The 20,659-nt window shown below is 46.9% G+C and overlaps 1 protein-coding gene and 1 long non-coding RNA gene across 4 annotated transcripts in view; one reads left to right on the top strand and one right to left on the bottom strand.

The window, feature by feature from the left end:
- The window catches only part of Lamb3 (laminin subunit beta 3), a 42,045-nt gene extending 39,467 nt beyond the window's left edge, over positions 1-2,578 (bottom strand). For 2 of the 3 annotated variants that reach the window (XM_021176807.2, XM_085844050.1), the window contains exons 1-3: positions 2,412-2,557; positions 1,152-1,211; positions 132-286 (exon numbers count right to left, since the gene is read on the bottom strand). In XM_021176807.2, the coding sequence (XP_021032466.1) occupies positions 132-286; positions 1,152-1,179 (183 nt within the window). In that variant the 5' untranslated portion in view covers positions 1,180-1,211; positions 2,412-2,557. Of the gene's footprint in view, positions 1-131; positions 287-1,151; positions 1,212-2,411 lie in introns of all 3 variants that reach the window. The other variant, XM_029475039.1, reaches the window with a different exon arrangement.
- Positions 2,579-11,563: 8,985 nt separating this feature from the next.
- On the top strand, positions 11,564-14,613 carry LOC110305077 (uncharacterized). Its single transcript, XR_002379132.1, has 3 exons — positions 11,564-11,616; positions 11,747-11,997; positions 14,423-14,613. It is a non-coding gene; the product is annotated as an uncharacterized LOC110305077 (long non-coding RNA).
- Positions 14,614-20,659: the final 6,046 nt, after the last annotated feature.

Raw genomic sequence — 20,659 nt, 5'->3', positions numbered from 1 at the left:
ATGAATGTGGACTTAACTCTTCTGCCCTCTCCCAGAGCATAGCCCTTGGCCTGTGCCCTCTACACTTTATCCAGTATCCCCATTCTGTCTCACCTTCTTCCTGTCTTGGAGGCCTTGGAAGGAGGACATACCTGTCCATATTGGGTGCAATAGGTCTCAGGTTTGGTCAATCCACAGGTAGATGAGGCTCGAAGAAGCTGAGTCCTTCCAATGAGCAAGTCCCCAACAGGTGGATAACAGGCCCCTCGGGAGCAGGCTTGCTGGGCACACAGGAAGCCAGGCAAGGCTGAAATTACAAAGGAATATTGAAGTGTGTGCAGAAGATGAAATTCCAGCTGGTCACTCCAATATTCTCTCCTTAGGAGATGACATCAACAAAACTGGGTCCTTTCTTCACTGGTGTCAATGTGATGACTACAGTCCTGACTCAGGGAGGTAAAGGAGCTGGTTTCATCTCCTATGACCCAAACTTTAAAAGGAGGGGAGAGCTGGGGATTGTAACACAGCTAACAGTGCATGAAGCCCTAGGTTCAGTGCTCAGTGATGCATAACCAAGTATGGTGCTGATGGTGATGTACACCTATAATCCCAGAATTGAGGATCCAGGGGCAATAGGATCAAGAATTCAATATTATCCTCAGCTACATAAGGAATGCAAGGCCAGCCTTGGTTAGATGAGACCATATATGTGTATGAAATGTTCACACTATATTTTTAGTAAAAAAAAAGAAAGGGGGAACAATTTCAATAACCAGCAGTGATCCTAACACATGACCAGTGCCATCTACATGTGGCTTTAGAATCAATCTGGAGACATACACTGAGCCATGTAAACTCTGTGTCAACTCTTGGGGCCTGTGTAGTGCCCGGATGAGGCTGTTGGCTGAGCCATTGGTGGAATATGGAGAAAGTCATTTCCACTTTGTCTGCACAGCTGACCGACCGACTGAGCCATTACCAGAAAGCAAGCAGCCATGAGTTCCAGGAGAACAAAGGCTCTGGGGAAAGCTTGAGAGTGAGAGATGGGGACTCAGGAAACCACACATCACCCTTGGGTGAGGACAAGAAGACCCAGGGAGCCTTCCGAGACAGTCAGAGGAGCCTCTTCCTCCTGAACTACAGAGAGATGGGAGGGAGGAAGGGATGCTTACCAAGCCACAAGAGGAAAAGTGCTGTCATCTCGAGCCAGTGCAGGTCCTCAGAGGGGTCACCTAGAACAAAGCAAAGCATCCTGGATGGTCAAGCTCCCTCCCCATCCTTTCTTCATTGTGCTAGACCACTGTCCTCACCAAGTCCTCATCCTGGATCTTCACAAAGACATTTTTGAGCAGTGGGCACATTTGTAGCCAATGGCAAGAACCTGGGAGGGAGCCCTGGGGAAATCCCAGGATCAGCTTCCTCTTCTGAAATGTGTGGAAACATGGGGACTGTGCAGGAGGAGGGAGGACATCCCACTGCAGCAGATAGCTAAAGGGAGGTCTAAGGCTTTGTTTCTGCAGAGAGAGGGGGGAGGGGAGGGGGGAGACAGGCTTCTCAGGGCTTCAAACCAGGCTTAGGTACAAGCCAAAAGCACCCAAGCCAAAGGTGCTGAAGGCAGGTCATTTCCTGAGTTGACAGGGTCTCCAGGATTACATGGCTACAGTGCAGGTGAAGCTGTGGTAGTCACAATTCTAGGAAAACCAGGCTGCAGGAATGCTATGGGAAGAAGAGAGATCTTTAAAAGCCAGGTGGGGTGCCTTGGGAAGAGGTGAGGTGGCACTGTGGGAAAACATGGGTGCTGTGGGGAGAGGTGGGCCCGACAGTTTTAAGAAAAGTAAGAGCATCTCAAAACATCTCCAGTTCTGAACAAAAGCACAGAAAGCAGCTTGAAACAGTGCAGGAGGCAGGCCCTCCTCAGAGGCATGCACAACCCTTCCTCCACTGGTCAGCCCAATGACATCCAAGCAGCTAAGGAAGAAAGATGGATGGTGGTCAGGCAGAGGGGAACCAGCAGCCTTTCTGCCATTACATCCCAATGGATGTCCTTCCTACAGAGCAGTCGGGAACCCACGCTGGGACTGTGGCCTGAGGTCTCAGGGCCACTGAGGGCCAAAGACAGAAAACATCCCTGACATTTCGCAGTACTCTCTGCACTCATGCCCCAGCTGAAAACCCACAAAGAATGAGGCTGAGCAGAGCCCAGCCATGACCATTCCTCCCACCTTGCCTTCGTACTAAGCCCAGATTTTAGCTGCTTTCTTCTAAGTCACCAGCAGCTTATCAGCCATGAAAAGCAGTTCAAACAGCCGCAGACGTTTACCCAAGTGTGCTCAGGTAAGCTTCCAGAGGAGTGCTGCATGGGCCCTGCAATCGGCCTTGGCCCCAGACCTGCTCCATCCACCCCCACAGGACAGGTAAGGTGGAAAACCTACCTCACCCTGAGCTCCTATGCTCCCCCGCCTTTCTCCAGATCCCTCTCGGAGAGCTCCCTGGAAATGTGGGGGTCCCCTCTCTTGGCTCCACAGTTTTAAACAACAGCCTCACCTCTGGAGACTCCCTGGCTGGGTGTAGCCCCACTGCTGGCGGCCTCAGGAATCTGGCAGCTGCCACGCCCATCTGATGTCACTGCACCCCCACCCTCAGGACAGGACTAGGCAAGTGGGTTGGTCTTGGAGGCTTCCTGCCCTTAGGTGTCTAGAGGGCTGGAAGGTGCTGGAAACAGACAGCAGCAGGGGCTTCAGAGATAGGGGAGGGGGTTGTCCCTGGGGCAGGGAAGGGCCCAAGCACTGAATTTGGCACCTTCCCAAGTCTAGTAGGTGTCAGCTTCCTCTTAAGTCCCTGGATAGAAGACCAACCCGGCAGTCGACACACAGCATACAGTGGACCATGTTAGGGTTTGGGCATGTCACTGGACTGGACAGTGTAAAACCCAAATATTCAGAACCCTGGAAAGCACCATAATCATCCCAACGGAAAAATGTGGAAAATCCCAAGTTCCAGGGAAGTTTGGGGGGTAGGGGGGTAGGGGGGAGAATGCCCTTAAAAGCTCAGGAAGTGGAAAAAGCCCAGTTTTCCCACAGAAGTTGAACAGAGTAGCCTGCATTCTGAGCCTCACGCTCCCTTGGCACTGCTGGCAAGGAGCCCCAGGACAGGTAACTACCTGTGAGTCACTGTCCCAGCTGCTCCTGAGCCCCACCCTCCTGGGCAGGAATGCCAGCCTGCAGGGCCAGGAAATAGACCTGACCAGGGGTAGGAGAAGGCTGAGGCACAGCTAGGCTACTACAGCCAAGGCAGGCTTCCCCTGGCACCAGCCAGGCCCAGAAACATAGTCCCTTTGTGGGGTCTCCTGGGCTCCAGCCAACTAAGTGCAAAAACAGGACCAGGAGGAAAGAATACTTCCCCTTCAGGTTGGGTCAGAGAGCATCTCAGCAAACCTGGAAGGTCATGGATCCTGTCCTGGTCCTGAAGACACTGATTTTTTTTTGGGGGGGGGGGGGGAACACACTTTCCTCAAAGTCACAATTTGAAGGAGACTCTCTTTTTCTGAGTCAGGGTTCCACATACCCTAGGCTGGCCTTAAAGTCATTAAAAAAAGTCAACAATGACCTTGATTTTCTGATTCTCCTGCCTCCACCTCCCAAGTGCAAGGATTACAGGTATGCACACCATGCACAGTGTACATTATGCTGAGCACAGAACCGAGGACTTCATGTGTGCTGGACCAGGCACTCTATTGCCGAGATACATCCCCAGCCATAAGCAAGAATCTGCAATATCCCTATTCCAGTGTGCCAATGTTTCCTCTAAATTAGAGGGATACACCCGAGATCCCTTAAGGGAAAAGTCGAATGTTCTGTGGACTGAACTGGATATGTCTTACCCTGAGCTTCACATGTAGATGAAGCTCAGATGGAGAAATCCTGAAGTTAGCAAACAGACAAGGGGCTGTTTAGAGGCATAGCCAATGCTCCAGCAAAGGGATAGGGACAGCATTCTGATTAAGTCTGGTTTAATTCTGCAAAGTGACCACACACAGCTTCTGTCATCAGTCCTTGAGGGGCACAGGGAGACCCCCATCAGTTCTGGCAGGGAAGCGTCACCTTTGATAACTTGGGTTTTGAGAACCCACCTCCATCACTTGGTCTATTTCATTTCCACTGCCCAAGTCTAGACTCACAGAAATCCCCCCTTAACCAGCGGATGTGACAAAGAGCTCAATAATAATTAGTTCGGCCTGCAGAAAAGCTTAGGTGTGGAAGCCCTTATCTCGGAGGAGGGGAAGGGAAGAGGGATGGGCCACACTGTGAATGGCTGGGCCCTATAAACTCCCCTCCCTCCCTTTCCCCCTCCACACACCTTTCTAAGCCCAGAAGCCCAGGTAAATAAGCATTTGGTGTCTCAGCCTTTGCAAGCTGGGGCAGGCCCCAGGTTTGGCTTCATAGGAGACAAACATCAGCTGCTCTGCAAAGGCCTCCCACACAGAAATGTTCTAGAAGCTGTTTCAGCAGATCTCAAGTATAGCCCACTCTTCCAGGACACCAACCATTCCAAAGTGCCCTCCTGCCGCCCCCTCTCCCCTAACCCCCCTCTGAATTCAGGTCACTTGCCACAGGCTTTAGAACATCAGAGCCCAATATGTCCAGAGATTAACAGTGTAAAGCAGAGCCTGCAGCTCCACGAAGCTGCCCTGGACCACCAGGCTGTTAGAACTTTTGCTCAGGAAAGAGAAGCTATCCTGGACTGACTGGTTTGTTTTGGTTTGGTTTTACATCCATACCAGCAAATACCTATTAGCAAATTCTGCTGGTTCTATGTCCAAAAGTAACCAGACCTCCACCTCCACCCCCAGCTGCCATCCTGGCTGAGCCACTCTGCCCAACACTACCAAACGCAGGAGGTCTCCAAGATCTGTGCTGACTACTGCTCAACTCCCTACCTCTCAAGGCCAAAGTCAAAGCGAAAGTTCAGGCAGTCTTTGAGGTCCTCTGTGGTCAGACCCCACCCCACCCCCCAAATTGCTTCTCCATTCCTATCCCTTCCCCTCCCTGCTCTTGTCCCAGTAGTACAGCCTCCTCGCTAGGCCTTCAAACTTCGAGGTCTGCCTCTGACCTATAACCTTTGTCCCAGCTGCTCCGGCTGCTTTGGGAGGCTCATCCCTTGGACACCTGAAAACTGTCTCTCATCATTTTCAAGCCTTTCTTCCAATCCTGAGTCCCAAATGAGGCTTACTCCGACCACCACATTAAAAATTACAACCATTTTCCCTGTCTGATGTCTGCTCCCAACCTCACTTGCCCAATGCTGTTGGTAGTTTTTTTTTATTTATTATTTATCTTTTAAGTTTTTTTAATGTGTGTGTGTGTGTGTGTGTGTGTGTGTGTGAACACCATCTTCTGACCAAATACCTAATTTTTTCAAGGTCTCCTGTAGCCTAAGCCTGCCTTGAACTTGATTTGTAGCTGAGAATGACCTTGAATATCCGTTCTTGCTGCTGCACTTCCTGTGTGCTGGGATGACAGATATGCACAAACATTCCTGGTTTATGTAGTGCTGGGGTCAAGTTCAGGTTTTCACAAGTGCTAGGCAAGCACTCTGAGCTATAGTCTCATCCCTCCCCAGACTTCCTTATTGGTGATATTCATTTTACTCCCACCACGGGAACCTTGTATCTGAAGAGACATGGGTTCCTATCTACTTTGTTCATTATTTTTCCTCCAAGCACATGGGACATCATAGGAAGGAGCTTGGTGTTGGTAGAATAGATTCATGCTGACATGGAACTGGCTCAGTTTTCTGAACTTCCCAGGCTTATTTCACATCACTGCATCCTCAAAGGCCAGGGTTCCCAGGCTTGTGGTCTCCAGAATGGGTTCTTGCCCATGAACGTTCTGTATTGCTGTCAGCAGTGGGGGCTCTCCTTTTGAAACGCCTACTCCAGATTGCCAAAATGAAGCTATATTGATAAGGGTGTCATCTCAGTTGCCTGCTCATCAGAATCCCTTGGCAATGATTCTGTTGAATGACATTGGAAGTCGATGTCCCCATTATCCATCTGTTGGGCTCAAATCATGTAGGTTGCCAGGGAGACCAGCTAGGATCTGTTCCATGAGCAATCACAACAGAGTGAAGAAAGAAGGAAGAAAGGGAGGGAGAGATTAAAACAGAACAAGAGTGTGATTCCAGCTTTGACCCTCGGCTGTCAGAGCACAGGGCACCTGATGACTAAGCATGGCACCACTAAAGTATAATGAGTCATGGTTGAATCCTTGTCTACCAGGCAGGATGGGCTCCAGTGATGGTTATGAGAGTTTACACTGTGACTAAGCCTAGTGTGGTCCTGCATACCAGTTATCCAGACAGTGGTCAGGACATGTGGGGTGGGGGTGTCCTGGTAAATTGCTGAGCACAGATCTCTCCTAAGGTCCAACAGTTACAGAACAAGACTTTGGGGTCACCTTTCTCCTGCACCCTCATCTACCCAAGCTGTTTGCCTGGAAGCCAGCCCCACATACTAGTTAGGTTCTGAGGTGTTGGAGAAGTCAGAAAGTCAATCTGAAATAACCACAGTTAACCTTCCTGCATGCTGTCAGAGGACCTGGGGCACTATGGTAAGCCCCTTCCATGCATTAACCCATTCAACACCTATCACAGCACAGATACTTAGCTTCACAGATAAAGAAAACAAGGTCTATTTGTAATAATGTGGTCCCAGCTGGTGGGCAGTGGTTGGAACCTTTACTGTTTATTTAGGCACCCACAATTTTAACTACTACCAAAGGTTACAGACATGCAATGTGGCCCAAGAACCTTCCCTCCATTCTTGCTGATCCTCTTGTCTTCAGTTCTCCTAGACCTGGTGAAAATTCAGTAGTTCAAAAATTGCCTTTAGGAGTTGGGGAGATGGCTCAGTCAGAAAGGTGCTTGTCTTACAAAGATGAGGACCTGTGTTAGAGTCCAAGAACTCACACTTTAAAAAGAAAGTCAGGCAAGATAGGATGTACTGTCAATCCCAGCACTGAAAAGACAGAAAGCTATGAAACCTTGGAGCTAGTTGGCCAGCCCAGCTGGATCAGAGAGTTCCAGGTTCAGTGAAAGGCCCCATCTCAAAAAAACGAGGTAAATTGTACCTAAAGAATAGCAAGGTTGTCCTCTTTGACATACACACACACACACATGCATACACATGCAAAGTGTACACATAGATAGACACATACACACACACATGCACGCACGCACGCAAACACACCTTCTCTTTGTTCCAACCTTGAAGCATTCATATTGGTTGTGGATCCTGGATGCTGCTGCTGTGGACACATCACTAACAGACACCGGAAGGTTTCCCATCTGTCAGCTCCTCACACAAGTACCACGTTGCTGCCTAGGAAGCTCTTCCTAGAGGTCCAGCACATACCTGCCTTGTGGTGCCCTACACCACCTAGGAGATCATGAGGTCAGAAGCATGCAAGGGAGAAAGGGAAGACAGAGCAGGTGACTAGGTAGGCATCAAGCTGACAAGGCTCACCTGGGTATAAGAAAGGAACACCCACACCCACCCCCAAAGAACAGGGAAGGAAGATGGATGCTTTGATGTCAGCTCCTGGATCACTCTCTGGGTATCTCTCTGTCTCTCTGTGTGTGTCTCTGTCTGTCTGTCTGTCTGTCTGTCTCTCTCTCTCTCTCTGTCTCTGTCTCTGTCTCTCTGTCTCTCTCTCTGTCTCTCTCTCTCTCTCTCTCTCTCTCTGTCTCTCTCTCTCGTGTGTGTGTGTGTGTGTGTGTGTGTGTGCATTCCCCCAAATGGCTCAGAAATATAAAAGGTTCACTCCAAGGAATCGTGAAGCCTGAGTGGGTGTTGTGGGGAGTGAGCTAGCACATGTTGGCTTCTAACTATCTGGCTTCCAGAGGAACTAGAATAACTGGTACGTTCCTGCCATGTCCATCTTCCCCAATATCCCTAATGTCCTCAATTGATAACTGACGCATCGCCTTGCCCCTGCTTCACCCTTCTATCCATTCAGCTGTTGACCTCTGGGAATTAGGTTCCTGGGAACTAAGTTGATCCCTGTGAACTATAGACTCACTGCACAGACCTAGCTGTGTCTAGCCATGACCCAGACCCACCAAGGTGAGAACTGGACACTCTTCAGAAAGTACAGCAGGCAGCCCCGTTGACAGCTCTGCGTAGGTGAGCAAGGAACAGTGTGGTATTGCATGAATAGAACACTAGCAGCTGGAGATCTGCTCCCCACACTACATAAGACTGCCCACAGGACTGTAAGTCTTCATATGATCTGTTAAGGTGTGCAAGAGACAAGCTTAAGCGTCTAGTGTTTAATCTAGCATTTTTGAAGGCTGACTGTGGAGGAGTAAGCACCCTGTGTCTAAGGAGGAAGGAGCAGGGTATGCCTGGCCTATCTGGAAGCAACACCATGTAGCACATACTGAGCACCTCCTGCAGTGCCTGTGGCTGTACACAGTTCTATGTATAGACTTGACCTGGCTCCACCCTGCTACTCAATCATAGAAATGCTCAGAGCTAGAGTATAGAGCTGCAGTAGAACATGTACTTAGCAAGCACAAGGCTCAGAGTTCAGTCACCAGCACACAGAGAGGCCTTGGCCAAGCCCCGCTAAGAGCTAGGTTAATCACATGGAACTAAAAGAGTTGGTTCTTACTGAGGCTACCCACTTGGAGTTACTTAAAGACCTGTAAATGTTACACAAAGGCCACCCCAGTTCTCGCTGCACACATCAACACTTCGGAGGTGGGAAATGTTGTTGTTGTTTAGCTTTTTAAATTGTATTTTTATTTTCAATTTTGTGTCATGTGCACATATGAGTGTAGGTATCTGAGAGGTTCAGAAGAGGGTGTCAAGCACTCTGGAAGCTGGAGTTACAGGCAGTTATGAGCTGCCCAGCGTGGGTGCTAGGAACAGAACTGTGTGCTCTGCAAGAGCAGAATGTGCACCTAACCACTGACCCACACTGCCAGGCCCTGGAAAACTACCAGTTTTAACAGCTCCCTAGAGAACTGTGAGGTGTAGCCAAACATGGGAACACTGAAGCCCCCTCAATTCTAGGAAACCCTGTTTTACAGTTTTCAAGATATCATATAGACAGAATCAAAAGAGAAAGACCGAATCAAAGTTGGTGTGGTAAGATCTGAGGCTGAACTCTCTCCCACCCAGCAGCTCTGAGGCAGTGAAGGACACCTCTCTTTTCCTGGGGCCTCCATATTCCCAGGGCTGCTGAGGCTCTACTTGGTTTTATTCTCTAGGTTCGTTTGTTTTTGTTTGTTTGTTTGAATAACTTTAGGGACTTCTTGTGAGGTCTGGTGGCTTAGGATAACAGCTTAAAACCTGAGGGTACTATCTCCCCTTTGTAGGGTATTTCCTGGCATCTGGGACTTTCTAGTAGCTACCCCCAGTTCCCCATATCCCACTACTACACACCTCCTTTCAATTCCCTGACCCTCTGTACTTCTCCATCCCGTCTCCTCCCACACCTGATCCTGCCCCCTTTTTTCCCCTCTCCCTTGTCTCTCTCTCTTCCAGGTCCTTCCCTCTCTCTACCTCCCATGATTATTTTGTTCTCCCTCCTAAGTAGGACTGAAGTATCCACACTTTGGCCTTCCTTCTTCTTGAGCTTCATATAGTCTGTGAGTTGTATCATGGGTATTCCAAGCTTTGGGGCTAACATTCACTTATCAATGAGTGCATACCACGTGTGTCCTTTTGTGACTGGGGCTACTTCACTCTGGATATTTTTTAGTTCCATCCATTTGCCTGCAAATTTCATGGAGTCATTGTTTTTAATAGCTGAGTAGACTAAACCACCAGGAAAAGAGTACACGTGGAAGGACCCATGGATCCAGCTACATATGTAGCAGAAGATTGCCTTATCTGGCATCAGTGGGAGGAGAGGCTTGGTGCCCCAGCATAGGGGGATGCTAGGGTGGTAAGGCAGGAGTGGGTGTATGGGTGGGGAGCATCCTCATAGAGGCAGTGGGGAGGGGATGGAATAGGGGCTTGCAGAGGGGAAACCAGGAAGGAAGACAATATTTGAAATGTAAATAAATAATATAACCAATAAGAAAAAAAAATCTGAGGTTAAGGGAGAGGTGAAAGAAGAAGAAAAGAGGTAAGAAGGTAGGATTCATGTCCTACAGGAGGTTAGTGCTTACCAGCTGGGTGATATCAGACACTGTGGGGTACATCAAGAAGTCTTCTCCTATAGTGGCAACCATGAGGAGTTCACCCCACAGAGCCTGTGAAATAAAGAGAAGCAGCCTGGGTCTATGTCCTGATATGTCAGATGTTGTGCCCTGATCTTCAATCATCAAAGGTAGCAAAACAAACATTACCATCTAAGTCATCTACCAAAGGGGCCTGGCTGGAGCTGCTCTCCCTCACCCCCAAATGGTTATCTATGTGCTCCAAGATTCTTTCCAGACTGGACTGAATCAGAGGGCAGAAAGGCCCTGGGAGTAGGGCTGAGAGGATGGTCTTGGCTTCTAGCCTTCCAGGTCAGGACTAGACAAAGGGTAGAGGCAAGAGTGGGAATGATTACAAACGCAGAAGGTAGAGGAACAAGTGTGGACGTGACAAATGTTTGCTTTGGTTTTACAGTTTTCAAGAGATCATATAGACAGAATCAAAAGAGAAAGACCGAATCAAAGTTGGCATGGTAAGATCTGAGGCTGAACTCTCTCCCACCCAGCAGCTCTGAGGCAGTGGAGGACACCTCTCTTTTCCTGGGGCCTCCATATTCCCAGAGCTGCTGAGGCTCTGCCTGGTTTTATTCTCTAGGTTCGTTTGTTCTTGTTTGTTTGTTTGTTTGTTTGTTTGTTTGTTTGAATACTTTAGGGACTTCTTGTGAGGTCCTGTTAAGTGCTGAGGCAGGGACAAATGTACACAAAGCCAATTCAACTCAAGTAAAAGTGGATACACTCAGAAAATAGAGAAATCAGCGTTAAGACTTCCATTTATATGTCTCTATGTGTTCTCACATAACTGCTGCAGGCAACAGATCTGGGGAGGAGAGTCACAAGTCACCTCTGCTGAGCCCCTCTCTCTCCCCACTTGCTGCATTGCACGGACTTCCTTCCACTTAGTCCCCAGGCTCACAGTTGGTGCTGTGGGTTTTCCAGAAGGTTGTGAATTTTGTAAGATCTGAGCTTCCCTTCTTAGGTTTTGTTTCTGGGCTGAAAGAGACTCATTATATCTGCAGAGCCCTTGACACACTTCCTAGGTAAACATGGGAACCAATGAGAGTGTACAGAAAAAAAAAAAAAAAAAAAAACAGGGAGGGATGCCAGAAGCAAGACTCCTAAGGACTGGCTGCTGTGTGGAGACTAAAGGGGAGCCAGCCCTTCTGCAGCTAGGCTCAGGCAACTATAACTCCCTTCACCCAGAGCTGCCTCTCCCCTGCAACTCTTCCACCTGATTCTGAATTTTCCTGTCATTAGCTGAGAAAACCACATCACCATCAGCTGGTGTTGTTAGTTGTCTGTGTCTGTTTGTGTTTATGACCCCACTGTTACATCTGTCTTTTCATGGGTGATCTCTCCACTGAGAGACCACAGGTCCTCTGAAACTCATATTGCCAGCAAACATGGGAAACTCAGATGTCTAGACCTCAGGTAAATAAAGAATGTGCTGGCCATAGAAGTAAGCCCCAAACACCACATGTGACACATTTATAGTAGAGTGTTCACAGCTTCTCAGAAATTCTAATTGTACTGAGCTTCTTGCCTTTTTATTTTTTTGCAGAACCCAGCAACCTCACATGTGGTGGAGATCTTCATCCATTTCCAACTTCCAGGTTGTTCCTGACCTGGTCACCTTCTTGTAGAATATGCCCCATCTGCTAAAGTAGGATGCTTAGACATGCTGGAGGGCTCAATGCCTCAACATCATGGTGGCATCCTCTGGGCTGTTTCTTCTATCATGGCCCATACCAGTGCAAGACCAAGAGCCAAGTCAGCAGCAGAGGGAAGCCTGACCCTCCTTGAAGCACATAAGTATGCTTCCTGGCATTATAAATTCAACCTATCCCTCCAGTTAAGAACTTCAGAAGAAATAGCTATCTATTTCCCTGGGATAATAGGAAACAACAGGGCTGAGGGTAATGAAGGTCCTGGGTTCAAGCTGAGTATTAGTCTGTTGTAGGCCCAGTGCTTCATGAGGTCATTGCCACATTCCTCTAGGCTGGATCTTTAGGGAGGCACTGCCATCCTCCTACAGATTGCCCAAATTGAGGAGCTAGACTATGACATGCTAAGACAGTTAGTTACATAGGATCTCAACATCTTAATATTTTTATTTGCATTTCACATGAAGTAACAGACAAAATGGTAAGGGGAGGGGACCCTTTGCTTCACAAGGTCACCAGGAGACTTTAACCATCTGTGGCTGCTCCATTCAGGATAAGTGATGTCCTAGTATGGTTTCTGCTTGTTGAGGCTTGGTCTGTTGCTCTGTATTGTAATGCTAAGTGCCAGTCCCCAAGACTTGGTTGGACACCAAGTTAGTTTTGACTGGTGAATAAAGATGCCTACAACCTATAGCTGGAAAAAATTGAGATAGGCCTTGGTGTTTCTGGCCTGGAGGTCAGAGGAGACCATGAGGCAGGGGAGAAGAAGGTGGAGAGAAGAGAAAAACGCTATGGGTTAGGAGTCAAGAAAGCATGGCCCTGAGGGATGGCCAATTGGAGTTAAGAGTGGCCCAGATGAAACATAATAATAACTCAAGGTTATCAATAGGAAATAGATTTTAATAGCATAGAGAGTAGATATCTGCCCAGCATTAGTACGCTGATAAAGGCTTATTATAAATATAAAGGTCATGTGTATCTTTTATCCAGAAACTAAGTGGTCAAAGGCAGGGTAGAAACCCTGGATTGACATTAAAATTTTTTTCTACATCTGGTTCTGTAACAAACACCATAACTAAAAGCAACTGGGGGAGGGAAAGACTTGTTTCGTCTTCCACTTTCAGAGCACAGTGCATCTTGGAAGGGAAGTCAGGACAGGAGTTCTAGGGAGGAATCTAGAGGCAAGAACTGAAGCAGAGGCTTAGGAGGAAAGGGGGAGGGTGCTTCTGACTGGCTTGCTCCTCACATCTTGCTCAGCTGGCTTTCACATACAACCCAGGACCACCTGAAAGAAAATGTCACAAAGGATAATTTGTAGATCATAATGTCTCAAAGAAACTGCAAAGAGAAGTGGCTACGGGAGGTGGGCTCAGTTTGCTGGACCTGGATCTCATTTGCCAGTCAAGAAACCCTAGCAACAAAGACAATGAGCCCCAGAAGATTCCAGCCAGAGGGAATCACCAGTGAGAACTTGCCAGTCTGAGTATTCCGTATCCCTAGAAACACCTCAGTTTGGGAGCAACTGTTGACTCCATTATACAACAAAACTCTCTCCTCAGACAACTGTAATTTGACCTTAGATGGTCACTTCAGCAAACTCTCCATGGAGATATGCACTGACTACAGGGAGAAGCCAGGCCTGAGTCTAAGAACAGCCTAGATGGAAACAGCCCGTGAGAAGTAGGCGCAATGGCTCATGCCTGTAATAACAGTATTTAGGAGGCTGAGCAGGGGAATTGCAATGAGTTTGAGGCCAGCCTGGGCTACAGAGTGATTTTGAGGCTAATGAGTTATGGTAAGACCATGTCAAAAAGAAAAAGAAAAAAGAAAAGAAAGGAGAGAGAGAGAGAGAGAGAGAGAGAAAGAGAGAGAGAGAGAGAGAGATTAAGTAGTCCACAAATAGCACACAGAATAAAACTTCTCCATAGGAAGGGGCTCAACTCAGGTGGCTCTTGGATGAAGAGTGGCTTGCTGAGTGAAGCAAATCTCTTGTGTATTAGTAGAAGAGAGTGTGCTAACTTGGCCTTGTCCTGGAGACCTCCTCTCCCCAGTGACACAGTCAGTTACAGGAGGCTTTTTTTTCCATTAGAATTATAGCACCAATCATATACTTGTAGACACGTTAACAACTATGCCTATCTCAAGTCAAATGCCACCAAGGTGGGTTACACCATCTTGAACGTGCACTGTTCTTAAAACACGTGAATACAGATGCATGTACAGACACAGACCTTTGCCTCTCCCCTGTTGCAAGTTGTTGATTTTGGCTGGTGCCCCATTAGTGAGTTGGATTGGTTGTAGACTTTGTCCCGAACATACTCCGTCATCCCTAGGTTCAAGTCCACAAAATCCCCAGCCAGATTCTTAGGGTCCTCCTGGAAGTTGCCTTTCAGTGCCTAAGACACATGGTCCCCCTCACCCTCTGATCCTGCTATCTGCTACCACATTTAGACTGGATTCATCCTGTTCTACCTGCCTACACTGCTATATCACCGTCCTGTGAGCTTGACAAAGTCCTGATTCAAGATTAGCTCTGACTTCTGCGTCTCTGGTGGCTTTTCTTCTCATTGCAGGCAGCAGAGTTTCCTGTACAGTTCAGTCAAAGGCCAGTTCTGTTCTGTAAGTCGTTCTGTAAACATCTTGAATTCATATGCTCAACATCATTCACCCTTTAATTTGTATAAGGAGGTCTCGAGGGTGAAAGGAAAGCACTCAAGACAAATGTGTCCTCAGGTAGTATCCAGCTTAATGCTTCAATTAGCAGGTGTCCAAGCAACATTACTACAGACTCTTAAGAATGAAAATAATAATAAAATACAACTTGAAGGAAATGTAACAGCATGAATTTACACACCCTAATATGTCCCACTCAGAACTCCTATTCCTGTTAAAAAGAAAAAACTACCCTCAGCCTACGGCCCAGGGATCATTGTGGAAGAGGGGAAGAAAGAGAGCAAGTGCCAAAGGAGTCAGGAGTTTGCTGTAAGATTGTGTCTCCTAGAAATGTCAAAAGGTATACCCATGATGTCTCATCAACATGGCTGCCGAGAATACAGATGCACGCACAGACACAGACCTTTGCCTCTTCCCTATTGCAAGTTGTTGGTTTGGCTGGTGCTCCATTAGTGAGTTGGATTTGTTGGAGATTTTGTCCTGATCATACTCCATCATCCCCAGGTTCAAGTTCACAAAATTCCCAGCCAGATTCTCAGGGTCCACCTGAGAATCTATGACCTGAATGAGGATAATACAAATAAACCTGCAAATTTTGCACAGGAGAAAACTCATGAGGCCTCAGCCCTAGACAAAGAACCACAGGCAGCTAAGTAAAACTGAAGAGAAACAGCCTTCCCCAGAGAAGAGCACTCCAATTGTTATCCAACACCAAATGATCAGCCCTGAAACATTATGTAAACAGATCAGGTTGTGTTTATGTATGTATATGTCTATATGTATGTTACTAAATATAAATACAACCTAGTTACATGTATATGTACACACATATTAAAGAAAGAGAGGTTATGAATTTAGAAGAGAGCAAAAGGGATACATGGGATGGTTTGGAAGAAGAAAGGGGAGGTGAAAATTGTGTAATTATAATCTCAAAAATTAAAAAAATATATATATATTAAATAAAGTATTAAAATCTGAGAAAATTCTGGATAGGCTGACCCTTCATCAATGGAGTTCTGGGCCTTGCAGCCTTGGGTCAAATGCCAATGTCCTACTCTAGCTGACATCATTAAGGCACAGGAAAGGGAAGACCAGGACCCAGAGTGATGCTACTGTGACATGAGGAACTGAAATATTTGTGGGGCCAGGTTGGGAGTCTAGGTGTTGAATCACTGGCAGTGATGAAAGATGTGAGTCTGTAGATGATAGGGAACAAGTGGGTCTACAGGTGATAGGGCACAGGTGGGTCTCCAGGAGAGGATAGCACAGGTAGGTCTGCAGGTGATAGGGCATAGGTGGGTCTGCAGGTAATAGGGCACAGGTGGGTCTGCAAAGGAGGCAGATGCAATGACCAATGGCTATAGGTTCTCAGGAAGCATTCACTGTATTCATGGATGGTATTGTCAGCTGCTGCCTGTCTTTGTTGTATCATGTATTTTAGAAGTGTGAGGTTATCTCATCCCACCCACGGCCAGTGAGTGCCAAATGCTACACACAAGCAACTGTGGTCTGGGATGTTTAAGTCTATTGTGCAGGGCATAGTGCCCCAAAGATGGACAGGAGTCTTGAGGGAATGCCTCTGTCCTACATGAAGCCCCTCTACATGGCCAGTCCACTGTGTCTCAGGGCTATGCATGTGTATCTTTGACAGGATGTTATCCTGATGATGCTCTGGGTGCCTGAAGCTGGGTCTACACTCTCCCAGTCTATCCAAGCATACACGGCAGCTCTACTACCAAGTCCTGTTATCTCCTTGATCTGAACTTTACTTCTAGTTCATCACCTGTTAACAGACACTTCTGACTTTTAACCCAGAAACACTAAAACATTCATTGACTCAACAAATATTTATTGAGCACCCACCCAGTGCCAGGTACCGTCACTAACTGTTCAGAGGAAGACTGCTGCCCCATAGGACTCAGACATTGCACATGTAGTTACCAAATACTCTGTCAATTTTGTGCAACTGATGTGACTAACTTCTTCAGCTGTCCAAGAGCCCCCATCTTCCATGGTCCCAGAAATAACGATTCTGAGAATCCTAAAGCTAGATGCTCACACACAAGCTCATCCTAGCTTTCCAACCATTTCTCCACACTGACCAAAGCCTCTTCAGCCCCCAAGAAAAGCAGGAATGCATGGCCCTTTCTCCACTCCTTGGAGAGCAAGATGCACAGCTCTTGAGCCAAAAGCAAACAAACAAAAAACCACTTTACTAGAAATATGGGGTGACAGCCTGAGAGTAACCATTAGCTTCTGTGGCCCCCAGAATTCACCCAACATTATCAGGTCCCTGATGCCTCCTTTCTTAGCAGCTGGGGACCTCCTTCTTCCTTCCCAATCCATGGGGAAAGCCTCCACAGAGCAGTAGCTACCTGTCACATGATAAAAATTCCCTGACAAAGCAATTTCAGGAAGGAAAGGTCTGGGAAGATGGGGAGGCAGACATGCATGCTTATAACAGAAACACCTAGAAGTGCCCTTCCTGGATGATTCTAAAGTTGACAATAAAGAACGGCCATATAATCCAAACTGGCCAGTCTGTCTGAGATAAATATGCTTGGTACTAGGTATTTTGGCAAGAGTCCCCATTCCTTACTTGTTCTTCTAGCAAATACTTCTTGAATCCTTACGTTGGTGCAGGCATCACCTAGGTGGAGAGAACCTGGCATCCAACAAAATTAATGAGAGCCTGTAGTCAGACTTCTGGCCACCTTGTGGGTTCTTTTTTCTTCCAGCCTTCTCTACCCTTCTTCTTCCACCCTATCAACCTCCTAACACTGGGTAGGAGAGAGGAAAGGATAGAGGGGAAGGGGGCTGATAATATCATTAGACTACTTCCTGATTAGAGGTGTTGAGTTCCTTGGGGCGAGTTTGGTTTTCTGTCGAGATACCTATTTTCTTCTTTTCATCTCATCACCCATTACTACTTAACAAATGCAAACAAAAACATCCAGCCACCAACTGGCTAACCAGCCCCTTATATCCCTCTCTAACATTTATATATCCTCTAAAAAGACCCCAGATTTCCAAACATCACACACATGCAGAAACTGCCTACCGCTGGAAAAAACACACTCCTGCTAAGGCAGTGGGCTAATTATAGTCACCTGCTGTGAAGCAGCCCCATATCCCCACACCTGGGATTAAAACTAAGACATGTTCCCATAATATTTCTGTGACTTTTTTTTTAAAGACCCCCTACAAGGATCCCTGCCCCAAGAACACAAATAATGGACAGTAAACTAGAAACCAAATCCGGCCATTGTAGGTTTCAAACACTAGGGAGGAAACAAAAAACAGTATCATAAAACAGGTAGGTAGGGGTGTTGCAGATGGCAGCCCAGGACTGAAGGAGTCATGCAAAGGAGTTGAGGCTTGGCACCATGAAAAGAGCCTGTGAGAGGCTATTGGTGAAGCCTAGTTGCAGCAGAAAACCCCACTGTATTGGAGATGCCAATACCATGGGCTGATCACCAAGAACAGCAGCGACAGTGGAGTGGACCAACCTGAGTTTAAGAGTGCTACAGAGGGCAGAGCTGGAGAAGTGATGCCAGCCCTTTGGAGGACCCTGAAGTTCATGTGTGGATCCCAGACACTGGAACAAGAAGCTGAAACATTGAAGTTGCCTTGGAGACCCCAACATGTTCCAGATGTCAGAGCCATGGGATATCTGCTGAGAACTGCTAACAGGGAGTGAAAACAGCCCAGGAGAAAGAAGTTTGTTGCAGTCAACAAAAATGAAAAAGGAGTTGGAGATCTGAAGACCGCTTTGACATCAGACAGGGAGATGCAGAGTTTGGAGTTTGCCCAGCTGGTTTCCTGCCTTGCTTTGGGGATTACAGTTAAGTGACTGGATGAATGTCAGAAGAGACTTTGAACTTTAGACTTTTAACATTGTTGAGACTGCTATAGACTACGGGGACTTTTGAAGTTGGACTAAGTGTATTTTGCATTATGCTGTGTTTAGGTATGGCTCCCATAGACTCATATGTTTGAACCAGCCTGTGGAGGCCAGGGAGTGGAATGTTATGGCTGGTATATGCTCGGCCTAGGGAGTGGCACTATTAGAAGGTGTGACCCTGTTGGAGTAGGTATGTCACTTGGGTGTGGGCTTTAAGACTCTCTTCCTAGCTGCCTGGAAGCTAGTATTTTGCTAGCAGCCTTTAGATAAAGATGTAGAACTCTCAGTTCCTCCTGCACCATGCCTGCCTGGATGCTGCCATGTTCCTGCCTTAATGATAATGGACTGAACCTCTGAAACTGTAATCCAGCCCCAATTAAATGTTGTCTTTTACAAGACTTGCCTTGGTCATGGTGTCTGTTCACAGCAGTAAAACCCTAACTAAGACAGAGAGGAAGAATTAAATCTTCTCCAGGGATGAGTCCCCAATTGGTTATCCAATACTAAGTGGTCAACCCTAAAAACATACACATACAGGCAACACTAAACCAACTCAACAGGTTCTATTTTTGGTTTTTGGTCTTTGGTTTGTTTGTTTGTTTGTTTCAAGACGTGGTTTTACTGTGTAGCCCTGTGTAGTCCTGGCTGTCCTGGAACTCACTCTACAGACCAGGCTGGCCTTGAACTCACAGAGATCCACCTGTCTCTGCTTCCTAAGTGCTCAGATTAAAGGGGTGCACCACCACTGCCCAGCTAGCAGGTTTAATTTTTACATTTATTCATTTGCATATGTAACAATAATAATTTTTTTTTTAAAAAAAGAAGGTATCCATGAATTTGAGAGGGAGCAAGGAAGACATGGGAGGGATGGAGGGATAAGGGGTGGGGGTAATTGGTGTGATTATATTTTAATTAGAAATAAAATAAATTATAAAAAACTTCCATCTTGTGTGTGTTCAGCCAAAGACACTTGTGTTGCTTTTCCCAGGGCTGATATATATATATATATATATATATATATATATATATAACCTTAGAAACAACTTGAAAAGGTTTATCTGGCTCATAATTTGAAGAACTACTGTCCATCATAGTAAGTAGACAGTAGACAAGTAGGTAAAGACTATAAAACCTTCACTGTCAGAGGCCCTCTTCCCCCAACTGAGCCAGTATGGGGCATTTCGCATCCCACCCACAACAATGCCTGTGAGATACCTAAAATGAGAGAGCTGCCTGCTAAAGTCATTAGCTTATATAGTGTTTGCCAATCCAGCAGTTACTACACATGTGTCTGGGGTTATCTAATGCAAATTAGAAAAAGTAAAATTAATTGACTTGGCCACATGCCAAGTGTTTGATAGCCATCGATAGCTAGTGGCAACAGTGCTGGACAGCACAGATGCGAAACCACTATGAACACTGAAGACACCGCTGTATGGAACACAGAGTGAGCAGTAAAAACCAGCCAAGGCTTACACTGTGCGCCGTCTGGGAACACAGGGCAAGGTACAGAGACAGTGGGAAGAAGAGCACCACCCTGGGTCCCCTCAACATGAAGGGCAGTGACTTCCGATCTCAGCCACATGCTAAAGCCACCTGTAAAGCTTATACATTGCTGATGTCAGGGCCTCCCCAGAGTGATTTCTGATTTAATAGGTCTGAGGTGCAACCTGCTCTTAGGAGATTTGGAAGCCCCTCAGAGAGGATAAAGTGAGAGGAAGGGGTCCAGAGAAGGTAACCGGAGGAGGAAAAAGGCAAAATATCAACATTTCCTCTTATCTGAAGGACCTATATTTAACCATACAAATAAGTGTGTATAAACACATAGAGCATAAAAGAGGAGGGGAGTGTCTTAGTTAGGGTTTTACTGATGTAAACAGACAACATGACTAAAGCAACTCCTTTTTTTTTTTTTTTTGGATATTTTCTTTATTTACATTTCGAATGTTTTCCCCTTCCCAGGTCTCCCCTTCAGAAACCCCCTATCCCATCCCCCTCTCCCTGCCTCTATGAGGGTGCTTTCCCACCCACCCACCCACTCCCAACTTCCCACCCTGGCATTCTCCTATGCTGGGCCATTGAACACCCTCAGGCCCAAGGGCAGCTCCTCCCACTCATGTCCAACAAGGCCATCCTCTGCCACATATGCAGCTAGAGCCATGGGTCCCTCCGTGTGTACTCTTTGGTTGGTGGTCCAGTCCCTGGGAGCTCCAGAGAGTCTGGCCAGTTGACA

Source organism: Mus caroli, unplaced genomic scaffold (assembly GCF_978045245.1).
Source record: "Mus caroli unplaced genomic scaffold, Mus_caroli_1 scaffold_1, whole genome shotgun sequence".
NCBI lineage: Eukaryota > Metazoa > Chordata > Mammalia > Rodentia > Muridae > Mus > Mus caroli.
The sequence above is the reverse complement of the archived record's forward strand: the minus strand, read 5'-3'. Positions and strand labels throughout refer to the sequence as shown.